The 12,531-nt window shown below is 37.8% G+C and overlaps 2 protein-coding genes across 3 annotated transcripts; both read right to left on the bottom strand.

The window, feature by feature from the left end:
• Positions 1-1,866: 1,866 nt before the first annotated feature.
• LOC141643466 (uncharacterized) lies at positions 1,867-5,426 on the bottom strand. The gene is made up of 3 exons (XM_074452638.1): positions 4,761-5,426; positions 3,210-3,320; positions 1,867-2,568 (listed from the first exon to the last, which is right to left on the bottom strand). Exons 1-3 carry the CDS (start codon positions 5,370-5,372, stop codon positions 2,368-2,370), a joined length of 924 nt encoding a protein of 307 aa, XP_074308739.1. The 5' UTR covers positions 5,373-5,426; the 3' UTR covers positions 1,867-2,367.
• Positions 5,427-7,061: 1,635 nt separating this feature from the next.
• On the bottom strand, positions 7,062-11,467 carry LOC141643467 (uncharacterized). Of its 2 annotated transcripts, none has more exons than XM_074452639.1 (2): positions 7,849-11,467; positions 7,062-7,490 (listed from the first exon to the last, which is right to left on the bottom strand). In XM_074452639.1, exon 1 carries the CDS (start codon positions 10,474-10,476, stop codon positions 7,876-7,878), a length of 2,601 nt encoding a protein of 866 aa, XP_074308740.1. In that variant the 5' UTR covers positions 10,477-11,467; the 3' UTR covers positions 7,062-7,490; positions 7,849-7,875. The 2 variants fall into 2 exon arrangements, with proteins under 2 accessions (XP_074308740.1, XP_074308741.1); XM_074452640.1 differs by having other exon boundaries at positions 7,062-7,443; positions 7,849-11,381.
• Positions 11,468-12,531: the final 1,064 nt, after the last annotated feature.

Raw genomic sequence — 12,531 nt, forward strand, 5'->3', positions numbered from 1 at the left:
GGGAACCTCCCAAATCACTTGGGGTCCTTTTTCTTTTTTTTTTTTTTTTTTTTTTTTTTTTGTTGTACTGTACTGTCTACTCAACCAACCACTCATATAAAACAATTGGAATCATGTTTAATACAGTCAATTTATAACTTGTTATTATTAGTGATGTTTGACTAGGGTTTACTGTGTTTTTGTGTTGTTTGGATGAATGTATTTAATGATATGGGTGTGGTTTTCGAGTTTTCGTAATTTGGTTAGTACTCCCTCCGTTCCAATAATTTGTTTATCTTTGATTAAAATAGCCTTCACGGATAATATAAAAGGTAAACAAATGATCGAGGTGGAGGAAGTAAGTTGTATCGGAATGAAATGGGGAAAAAATTGGACTACGGATTTAAATCCTTGTAATATGTATGACTGTATGAGAATTTGAAGGAAAATGATCTCCTGCTTATACCTGAACAAATGGTGACTCGCTCAATGACGGAGCTAGGATTTGAAATCAGCGGAGCGGAAAATTTCAACAGGGACGAACAAGTAATGATATAAAGGAAACTCGAAAAAAGTTCAAAAATTTTAACTAAAAACTTCGGAATTTTAATCTTTCAACAAGGGCGAATGCCCCTACTAAACCTCCCCTCACTCCACCGGACCACCGCTAACTCACGGAGAAAAGGAACATACATCGGAGGTATTACCTCCAACTTTTTTGTTTTTGAGCATTTATCTATTTTTTTTGAGCTTATTTCCACAAACTTTATTTGTTTTTGAGTATATGTATGTTTTTTTTGAGCTTATTAAATTTTATAACTTAGATTTTAATTTTTTTTCGTCAAAACTCAAATTTTACTAAACTTATATGTAATGTTTTTGAGTATTATTGTAATTTTTTAGAGTTTAATGTTTTAGTAAATAAACTCAAAAAAATTATATTAAAACTCAAATTTTAAAACAAAGCTCAAAAAAATTATTATAATGCTCAGAAACTATGAATTGGTGGTAATACATTAGATGTATAATCCACTTACTGCTAACTCACTAGGTGTCATTGGTCCTTACTCAACTAACCACTCATATAAAACAATTGGAATCATGTTTAATACAGTCAATTTATAACTTGTTATTATTAGTGATGTTTGACTAGGGTTTACTGTGTTTTTGTGTTGTTTGGATGAATGTATTTAATGATATGGGTGTGGTTTTCGATTTTTCGTAATTTGGTTAGTACTCCCTCCGTTCCAATAATTTGTTTATCTTTGAGTAAAATACCCTTCACGGATAATATAAAAGGTAAACAAATGATCGAGATGGAGGAAGTAAGTTGTATCGGAATGAAATGGGGACAATAATTGGAGTACGGATTTAAATCCTTGTAATATGTACTGTATGAGACTATGAGAATTTGAAGGAAAATGATCTGCTTATTCCCGAACAAATGGTGACTCACTCAATGACGGAGCTAGAATTTGAAATCAGAGGAGCGGAAAATTTCAACAGGGACGAACAAGTAATAATGATATAAAAGAAACTCGAAAAAAGTTGAAAAATTTTAACTAAAAACTTCGGAATTTTAATCTTTCAACGAGGGCAAATGCCCCTACTAAACCTCCCCTCACTCCACCGGACCACTGCTAACTCACTAGGTGTCATTGGTCCTTACTATCAAAGAAAAAGTTTGAATCTTGAATGAAAAAATATTTTACCTTTTTTTTTTTCTTTTTGTTGATGGTAAAAAAAGCATTTAAACATCGGTGTCACAAGGGTATCTTGATTTTCCTATGATAAAATCGATTAAAAAACAGGCAGGAGTGTCATAGGAATATAGGATCCTTGAATATCATCATCATGGCATGAGTAGCTAGTTAAGAGACATACAGATACAGTGAACTTGAAGCATTATTCAACTACATGAAATACTCCAGTTAAAAAGTAGGCCTATATTATAAGAGCAGGAAATCATACATTAATCAACAGACCTCAAGAAAAAAAGCACCTAAGAAAAAGAACTACAGTCGGTAACAAATCAATGTGTACAGACAGCAATTACAGAATGTTTTCACCTGGTAACTCAGCCAACAAGGTATCATCACGTCGCCACCTCAGTATTCTCCCTTGGTCGAAACTACAGAGGGAAACTTTACAGTCAGTCAACTATCCACTGCCGGATGTCGACTACCTTAGTTGCTAACGTTATTGCGAGGTGGTACTCTAAACCAAAACCTATCCGTAGCAAAACTGTCCTGTGGCTCTTTTTACACCAAATACAAACAAACATGGATAGAATGATAGATCTACCAGACCTTGCTCCTGTTATCGTGTCCCGCGCTGTCTGTACAAAGAAAATGTGACAATTAAATAGATGTCCAGAAACTAATCACTTCATGAACCAACTACTTCATTATTGCTCGGAGCCTTTTGTCTAGCAATGGCCTGAATTGGTTGGCCATTCTCTTGTGTCAATCCCTTGTCTGGATTTTTTCGATTCATGCTAGCCGCCTGGTTAGATGCTCGCTTGCTTTCAAGTAATTTCCCGTTTTTTGCAATTGCTAGAATGAGTTCCAACTGTTTCTGCTGCTGGTCCTACACAACCAACTTAACATTAGGACACAACACCATCACATCATCAATATTACCCTAGTGCCCTAAAAGGCTCCTGCAGATGGCGAGGAAGGAATCGAGATGTACGCAGCCTTAAACACAAATAAATTATTTCTGTGTCACCCATAAAGAAAATGGGATCCTGAATGGGCATCCCAACTTCCATCCATTAACTGTAAAAGTGGCACCACAACATCCAACAAGACTAGTTATGAGTACTTATTAAGCATGTTTGATGCACATTAATTAGATGATCCAAAGAGCCAGTATATGATCAGATGAACAGTGATTTGTTAAATATCATCTTCAGTAAAATAACCACCTCTGTCACTGATACTGTATTGTACAAGCTATAATAACAGATGAATGTAGGAAACAATTTATTGGAAGAGTCAAGCTTACAGTCAATAACTCTATTCCATTATTGATGAAGAGGAGGCAACCAACCACGCAATCATTCATACCGTAGGACAAGACTCTATCACATGTGACGACGACCCAAATCCTTATAATTTCCTGATTTGAACATAGGGCTGATGGTTTTGTTTCACATTAATACCGTCTCATATAGGTTTTTGTGTATAATACCAAATGGTACTTCTCTTGGATTACTGCTTTCTTACCTGCATTGCGAGCAAAACCTTCTGAACTTCAGCAATTTCATTTTCAAGTACGTCTTCCTGCACTGCTAAATCACGAATAGCTTCGGAATTCTTTTGAGCCAATGCTGCAGCCTTCAAACATGATCACAGTTACTAGCAAACAAAATAAAGGAAGACTAAAAGGAGATAACAAATGACATTGGTAAATTGCATGGCTCATGAACACATGAATTTTGACAACTACACCAACCTTCTTCATTAGGTTATAGACATATCAAATATACGAGGATCCCACTTTAGTTCTAACAATTTATAAACCTAGAAAAAACAATTATCTGTAACACTTGCGGCTTGGCCACTAGAAGAATAGATTTATAATCCAAGAAAACCAAAGCAAACAACACCTTAAATGCATACTCAGTACATCTAAAACCATGTCAGACGCAGAGAATAGATAGGGTTAAGTAGGTTTTGCTATGAAGCCATAAAATGTAACTTCGAAACCAACTGAACAATTATTTTCATCCTTAAACATAACTTCACTCAATGAGACTATATCAGACATTATATGTTCGTTTAAATTTGAGAAGAGTTTCTATGCAGCATAAGAAGGGAGAGGATAAAAAACATTTGTTTGGCTGGCAAGCATGTAATCGAAGTCCCTCCAACATATGAAAGATTTGGCGGGAAAACGACATTGCGCCACTCCCCCGCCCTCTTAAAAGTCCATCCAGACATAGTGTTAGTCTTGTAAGAGACCTTCCTAGTTGCGAAATTGAGATCATATATTCACAGGTCTCATATTGTGTGTCATCGTTTATATCCTCCGTCCTAGTCCTAAACCTTACTCCTTATACATTACCACTAAAATAAACACACTTTTATTCCTCAATCTTGTTCATTTGTTTACCTATTTCATTTTAGGTATCTGTATCTCACTCATTTGTTTACCTTTTTAAATGTGCACATTAATCAACCAATTAGAAAACACTACAGTTTGGTTCTCTTTTCATACAAAGGCAAAAAATGGTCCTTTCCCGAATAGCCTTTGTGCTAAAAGCAAACGTTAACAGATGGCTTCAACAGATGTAGTACTTCATAATTTATTTATGTTCCTGGTGTGTCAAAAGCCAATTAGAGTGAGTCGTAAGCCTCATAACTCATAGGGCGCAAAATGAAACAGATTATCCGCTTCCCCTAATTTCACATTGACATTTGACATTCCTCAAATCATTATCATCCTATAACCAAACTGCATCGAACCATCTTTTCTTTTTAAGGTCTTTCTTCGTACACAGCGTCTTTTCTAACCATTTTCTGCGCCATAATAATACGTTTCACATATCTGAATGGCTACTATCCTAGTGTCCGTTCTATTTTCTATTAGCTAGCATTCATGCTAAGCATACAATGCATAATTACAGGTACTATGGAACCAAAAAAACTACTACTACTTCCGTATTTTAATCAACAAGTAAACAAATGATTGAGACGGAAGGAATACTATAAACAAGTAACAAAACATATATACAAATCATCAAATCAATTGCATAACATAAAGCTGAGAACAACCTTAGAAATGGGATCCTTCAGAGCTTTCCTAGTAACCCGAAACCGATTCCCCAGCTTCTCAAGCTGCCTAGAAAGCATCCTAATAATACCAATTGAACTCCTCATACTCTCCTCCAACTTCTCAACCCTCTCAATCAAATTCCCACTCCCATTTCCGCCTTTCGACCCGCAAACCCGACTCCATTCCCGCCTCCGGATAACAGACCCCAATGCGACCGCGCCTGTCAACAACCACACCAACACCCTGTTACCCAGTACCACTAACCCGTTATTATTCTGCTTAAAATAAAACCAATTCACAACACAGCCCACTGAAATCACCATTGAAGAGATCACACATAATGACTCCATTAATGAAAGGAATGCATCAAAAGTTGATGATTTTGATGGAGTTTTTTCATGGTGTTCGATTGAAGAGTGGGGAGAATCATATGCTTTGATTTGTGAGTTATGATTAGGGAATAAATATAGGGTTTTGTGAATTGGGTGTTTGATTTTTTGTAAGGATTGAAAAGGGTTGTAATTTATGGGAAATTTGGGGTTTTTCGAAGGGTTGAAGAATTTAATTCGATGAATTGAATTGGATAGGGGATTTTGAAGAATGAGCGACATATTTGGGTAAGATTTCCTACATCAGAATTCAGAAATGACGAAGAATGTTGCAGTTAAGTGTAGAGCCAGCAAAATTGACCCGACCCGTGCCCGACACGAAACCGAATTGAGGATACGAGATTCACCCGTAATCCGAATTGACCAATTTTTACCCACCCGAATTTTTATTGTTGCACACGATTCATTATCCCTAAAGGCCTAAATGACTTGATGATAAACAAACCCGAAAATGACCAACCCCGAATTGGCTCGGTCCGCCCAATCTAACCCAAATTCTGGTAATAAATTGACTCTCGGTTGACCCCTTGTCAAGTCTTGATAAGTGAGGCCTGAGAATTTTTTTTTCTTCACCTCTATGATTAGAGAGAGCACTAAAATTGGTGAGAGACGGTTTTCTATTAATCTAAACTCCATACACTTTAAACTTTGCTTAGTTTCAATTTAGCTTGCTCGTAAGTTGATTTTAGTCTAGTTTCGGCCTTGTAAATTCAGCTCAGGACTCATTTTTATTCTTCACTTCACTTGGAGCCTGAGCATCCGCAAAGGTGAGGCTCCCCATTTCTTCTCTTTCCTTTTCTTATTCGTCCACCTCATTTTCCACTAACTTTTTCATTTACCCTCCCCATTTCATAATTACATTTATGCAACAATGGGGTTCCCCAATTCACACACAAAATTTTGGAAACCTCCCCAAAAGTTACACAAATTACTTTACTTTTTTTTTTTGGGACCTCCCCCTAAAAACAGTGGAGCCCCATTTTATGGAGAGGTTGGTGCAACAATAGGGTTGCTCATTTGAGGAAAGAGAAAGCAAATGGAGAGGTGATTTCTCTCCTTTGCGGATGCTCTAATGGACGCCCCATAAGCGAAACTTTTGGAGACCAGTTCCCCGTTCAGTTTTGATTGAGTCCTATAAATTCGGTTTATTTTGCTCAAAAGGAAAGGGCCTTCATGCACATTGAAGAGTATCTCCTCTTCCTCTTATTTCCTCTTTTTCCCTCTATTTTTTTGACACCTCATTTTCCACTGTCACCATCCTCCTCCAAACTTTTCTTCCATTTTTTCCCCACATCAAAGAGGATCCTCTCTTCTTCCTCTTTTATATTTTAATTATTTTTATAATAGTTGATAAATTTATAAACATAAATTATAATCCACATGGTCTAAGTTTATGGGAGAATGGGCAAGACAAGGGCAGGATTAACTTCTAAAAATAGAGGAAGTCTTCCTCTTCCTCTTCCAAAGAGGATGTCCAAATTGGTTCCACATTGAAGAGGACATCCTCTTAGAAAAGAGATAGTGCTAAGAGGATGCACCATCCTCTTCAATGTGGATGCTAAGAGTTAAGATGGATCATATGTCCAAATTTTGGATTTTTGTGACCATTTGTAAATGTAAAGTCAAGGTCAATGAGCATATACAACAATAAGTCTCCCTTAAGACAAACAAATGATTATAGCTTAGCCGACGGTATTATACTTTGAGAAAAATATGATTAGCGGTGGAGCGAAGGAGGCAACAGGAGCGACCCTCCACCTCTTAAACATGACAAACTTGAATACACACACTTCCAATCATTTTCCTCTTTTTGGTTCGACAAAGACGTGTTTCCTAATCAGTTTAGAGCACGGTAAGGGCCTAATGAGTAAATACCCTTTTACCTAACTTTGGAAACCAACAAACCACATTAGTAACCAAAAAATCTCCATGTACAAGAATTATCATCCTCTAATGAAAAGCATTCTCAGTGTCTGTTAAATAATGCAGTTTTGTACCCTAGTACTGTACTCCATTAAACAAGGGATGGCCACAGATTATAATTACACACAAAAACATTCAAAGAGACGATACAACCAATTCCTAGTATCAAATTCTACAGTCAACAAGCTTATGACTCATCCCTCCCTCGTGATTTCATCAAATACAACAGGCACCCGCGTTCCACACGTGAGCACTTGAGGAGAAATGAAGAGTTCGAGCTACGTAAAAGAAATCCTTGATATCAACGATGACGTGACACTTGAAGCCTCTTGCTGACTTGCATGTGATAATACAGCCCAACCAGCAACATCTGGAATTTCAAGGCTAGGTTGTCATATGCAGCGAAAAAAAGAGCCACTGTGATCAACAAATATGAATATCAGTATGTCACTTGGCAATGGCATGCTGTGAATATTGCTACAAAGAGCAAGTTCCTATTACCCTTGGGCCTACTTAGGGTGGAGGTAACTAATATGGGAGTAATAGCGAGGGAGGGTAATGGTAACCAACCACACAAAGGGGCAATAGTTACCAACTTACGTGCAGGGTAATGCACTTACGCGCTGAAAAAAATTAACCACTGAAATTTAAGGTAAAATAGAGACTTATTTTGATGAAGATGTCTTCTATGATCTAGAATATCAACAATTAGAAGAGAAACACAAGCTTTAGAATAAAAATAAATAAAACAAAATCCCACAGCTTGTAGACTCACTTGTAATAAAATCAGACTTGTACGATGTCATGTCTCTGAACCATCTTCTTCTTCTTCAACAGTTGGAAGTCCACTCTCTCTGGCAAAACCCGGATTGAGGAACTTTGCAACAAAAGCCCACAGCTTGTACACATCCTCAAAGTCTGACAAGAAGCTTAGAGATGCCGTAACAACTTCCACTCTGTAAAACCCACTTTTCCCATCAAGCCGACCATTTGCCATCGTAGCACCATCCACTATTCTTATATGGCTCAGAATGCCAACACCGAGACTAACACCATGGGCTTCAGCTAGCCTTAGGACAACTTCCGGGTTTACTATCCCTCGGTTTCTGGTCCTCACATTGAATGCAACGGCAGCACCCCTTTCGTACTTAATTTTAGGGCCGTATATCTGGACTAAAGGCAGTGTGTTTTTTTCATCTGGCCCATGGAACCTCAGTTGAAGTAGAGAGGTCACAAGCCAATTAATTAAAAATCGTAGTCTAGAACTAGTCCGGTTTAGACACAACATATTTACATGATCAATATGTCGACATATGATCTCAGGTTCTCTCCTATCTGATTCTTGACCGTCATCTCCATAATCTCCATCACTATACTGATACTCATCAAGATTGCTAGGACAAGCCTCACTTCCTAGTTCCAAGGGGCGGTTATCTTCCGCACTGTATGAGACCCTCCTTCCTTTGTCACCATGATCTTCTTCAAAGCATACAACTTTGCCACCATCTCTCCGTCCAAGTAGCCTGAACTCACCTTCTGTTTCACGTCTTATGGCACCTCCATTTGCCTCTAAACAACTTTCAGAAATCAAGGTTGCCTTGTTATTCGATCTTTCATCTTCGTACTCTTCTTCAATCTCATGAACATTTTCCATACCGTGTGAAACTGATTGAACTGCTGCATCGAATGATAGCATATGATGGTCATCATATGTCGGGCTATTTGTCATGTTAGCCATCGACTTTGGGGAGGATCTCTTCGTGTTTTTCCTCCCAATGAACCACGGGGGAGGTGAAGGAGTGGATCCCTGTGGATCCAGGTGACTGATATTTTCAGAATTTATGGGGCTTTGACCAAGGTCAATCCAAAATGAGTTGTCAGATGACTCATCCTCGCTGAAAATAGGGCTCTTCATCATCTCCCCTACAGAGATGTTCTCAATCTCCTCAAAGATTGTGCCAGAGCCATCTCTGTCAGAGTAATTTTCATGTTCCATCTCAGTGTCAAACACGTCCCTCACTTGAGCTGAGGTATAGGCACCAGAGAAAGCCGGCATCTGTGATCCAGAGCCCTTATGAGTGTCGGATTTTACATCTCCATTTTCTTCAAATCCAAAATCTTCAGTCCCAATCAGTCCATCAAGACCATCAATTGATTCCCCACCCAGATACTGCGGGAAGACTGGAGTGATCTTCACCATCCCAGTACCATTGATCCCAGATTGACTATGAAGGCTTGCCAAAACCGACTTTTTAATAAGAAGGCACCCAAACCCACTAGGGTCAAATCCAAAAACCCGGTAAAATGATGTGATTATAAAATCAGGCCGAAACAAAGACAACCCAAGAGAATCCATATCCTTCGGACCCAAAGCACCCGCATCCAACAACACATGCCAATTGTTTTGCTGTGCTAGAGCCATCCATTGATACGAGTACTTGCAACCAGTCACTCGAGACTGAACAGGAAAGACAAAAAGACCAGTTGCAGAATCCTTCTTCCGCTTCTTCTTGCTCAAAATTTGCTTTCTAAGATCAGCTGAACACGGTTTAAGAGTCGGCCATTTAAACCAGGAACTATAAACTTTAGCCCCTTTCTCTATAGCTTGTTGGGCCATCAAATTCACAGATTGGCTCTCATGATCAAACATAGTCAACAACCTCTTGTTTGTTTCAAAAGGGTATGCTTCAGCAAGCAGTTTAAAGGCCGACCCTCGACTCACAGTAAAAACAATCCCATACTCATTCTCAGGAATGTTCAAATAATCCATAATCCTAGTCTTAATTTCATGCTCAATTGTCCCTCTCTCAGCAGCACCATACAATACATGATTACTCAAATTGGCTGATATTTCAGACAAGCTAAAACTACAAGTATCAAAATAATACAGGGTTTGCAGGTACGAAAACAGCCCAAATCCACAGTAATCAAGACATACCTTAGAACCGGCCCCGGTAAGGTGCTCATACTCATCCAACCTGAGCTGATCAATCCTCTCAGAAGACTGATACTTAGGATACATTGTCAGGAACTTAGAAAAAGCCTCATTAAGGGTAGGAATGTCGCTTTCGGACTCGAAAGTGCGGTCAGCAGCCAATGCAGTAGCTCTGAGGAACTCCTTTAGGGTTTGAAGCCTTGCCAGAGACCGAGACCGGCCCAAGCTTTCATCTTTCTTAAGTTTACCCTCATAATCATTCACTCTATCTGATTTTGAGAGAAACCCATCTTCAGAAGCTTCTTCTAAAGCTTCTCTAAGCTTGTTTTCCTGCAATTTCCTCAGAATTGTCTTATTTTTTCGAACATTTTCGCCTAATTCAGACCCTCCATCTTTCTTTTTCCTTGGTTTTTTGTCTACAATTAATCCAATATAATGTGAAATTGGTTTCCATAATGAGATATGCATTTAATTGACCAAATTAAATTCCCAAATCCCAAATGATTTTAGCAAACAATTGAATTGAATTCCTTGAAACAAAGAATAACAACACAGCAAAAAAGGGAAAGCTGGGAATTCAAATTCAAACCTTGCAAAGAGGGAATCAAAATCAAATCCACTAACTAAGAAACTTTATATTAAATATTTAAGTGATTTGCTTTAAATGAAATCATTTAAAGTTGCAAACTTTGAAGGAATTTCAGCTTGCTTTAACAAAGTATTCAACTAACAGAAAGAATAATTCAGATTCTGAACTCAAAAAAAGGGTAATTTCATCAAAAAGAAAAAACCCAAATTGGACCACATGTAAAGGATTACATGAATTAGATCAAACCCTAGAAAAATTTAAATTGAGTAAAAAAAAAAAACTTGGTTATTATTAATCGACTAAAAGATTCAAACTTTGACAAGAAACCCTAGAAAAATGTTAATTGAGTAAAAAAAAATTAAGGGTTATTTTATAATTAACAGAAAGATTCAATCTTTGACAAGAGAAAGATATTGTTTAGGCATTTTGACTTTACTTTAAAAAGATAAAAAAAAAATGTAAGAAATGCTTCAAATTGAGGTGAATTAATGAAAACCCAATAATAATCTTAGGAAAAGTTGGAAGCTTGGAGTAGAAGATCTAAAAAAAAGGAATTAAAGGAGAGAATCCCTAATTTGGAAGTGAAAAGTGAAATTCCATTTTGACTTTTGGGTGAGTTTAGTGAGACTAGAAGGTGTAGAATTGTAGGTAAATGTTGGGATTTTGTGTTTGGAGAGTTGTGTAAAAAGAAGTGGTTTTGGGAAGGTGAAAAATAGGGAGGTGTGTTGTGTTCCTTTGTGTTGGGGAGGGTGAAATTGGAAAGAGGGTTAGTGGTTTGGAAAGTGAAAGAAAACAAGAATTGGAGTTGATGATTTTAAGTCAACGGTGAGATGATGTGCCATTGTCACATATTGTGCTGATGTGCTGTCTAATTATGCTTATTTTGAATTTCAGATTTTATGTATTGATAGTGTAATAAATCAAAATAAGATGCATTGAGTATTGAGGTAATGGCCAATGGGAGTATAATAGAGAAGTGGTCAAAACATGTTACTTAAAATGTGTATAAAAGGACACAAATTCTCATTTAGGACGGATACTATTCATCTTAAGTTTAATACGGATTAAATATATACCAAATTACCCCGTTTGTTGCCTAGGAAATGCCAAAAAAAAAATTCATTATTAACACCATGTGGTAGTATTTGACCTATCTTAAACTTAAAACGAATAGTGTAGTCTTAAACAAAACTTACTGATAAAAAAAATGGTTGACATGTTGTACTCCCTCAAAGTCTATCATTTGTTTCCTCTTTCTTTCTCCATTCAAGTCACATTTAGTTCTCTCTTTCTATTTTTAGTGTGTCTTGTGTGATCCAAATTCAATTGTAGATGGGTATGTGTGTTGTTCTGAATTTGCAGTAACAATGAAAGTAAAAGAACAGAAGAAGAACCGATTTGCAGCGACGAGGTATGAAGGCCTCTGCCTTGAAAACTATTTCGGCACGACCGTGGTGGCGATCAGCAAGCACCGGTAGTTTCCCAAAGTTTGACACTGCAGCACCGAAACTCGCCCACTCGAGGCCAGGAGCTTTGGAACGAGAGCAAATTCTTTACCCAGAAATTTATAAGAGAGAAGGAGAATGTTTGTGATTGTTGTGTGTTTTTCAGTGACGATTAAGCTCTTATTTATAGCAAAAATAAGAAACAGCTTCCTAAAACCGAGCAGTCAAGAGACTGAAAATGGGGAGAAAAAATCGCACCCACTAACAGTCACAAAGACTGATTAAAACCGCACATGTCAATTGAACTTAGACAGTTCAAAAACACACAAAACCAAAAAGAAAAGGACAAAAGGGGGCCTTTGGCCCGCACCGCAGGTGCTCTACCCAAACCCAAACCCAAAACCGAGCCCGAGCTTGAGCCGGGCCAGGGCGGCGCGCGCGTGTGTGTTGGACCCAAACCCCACGGGCCCAACTGTGGACGCGGGCCCA

The sequence above is a fragment of the Silene latifolia genome, chromosome 2 (genome assembly GCF_048544455.1).
Source record: "Silene latifolia isolate original U9 population chromosome 2, ASM4854445v1, whole genome shotgun sequence".
Lineage (NCBI taxonomy): Eukaryota > Viridiplantae > Streptophyta > Magnoliopsida > Caryophyllales > Caryophyllaceae > Silene > Silene latifolia.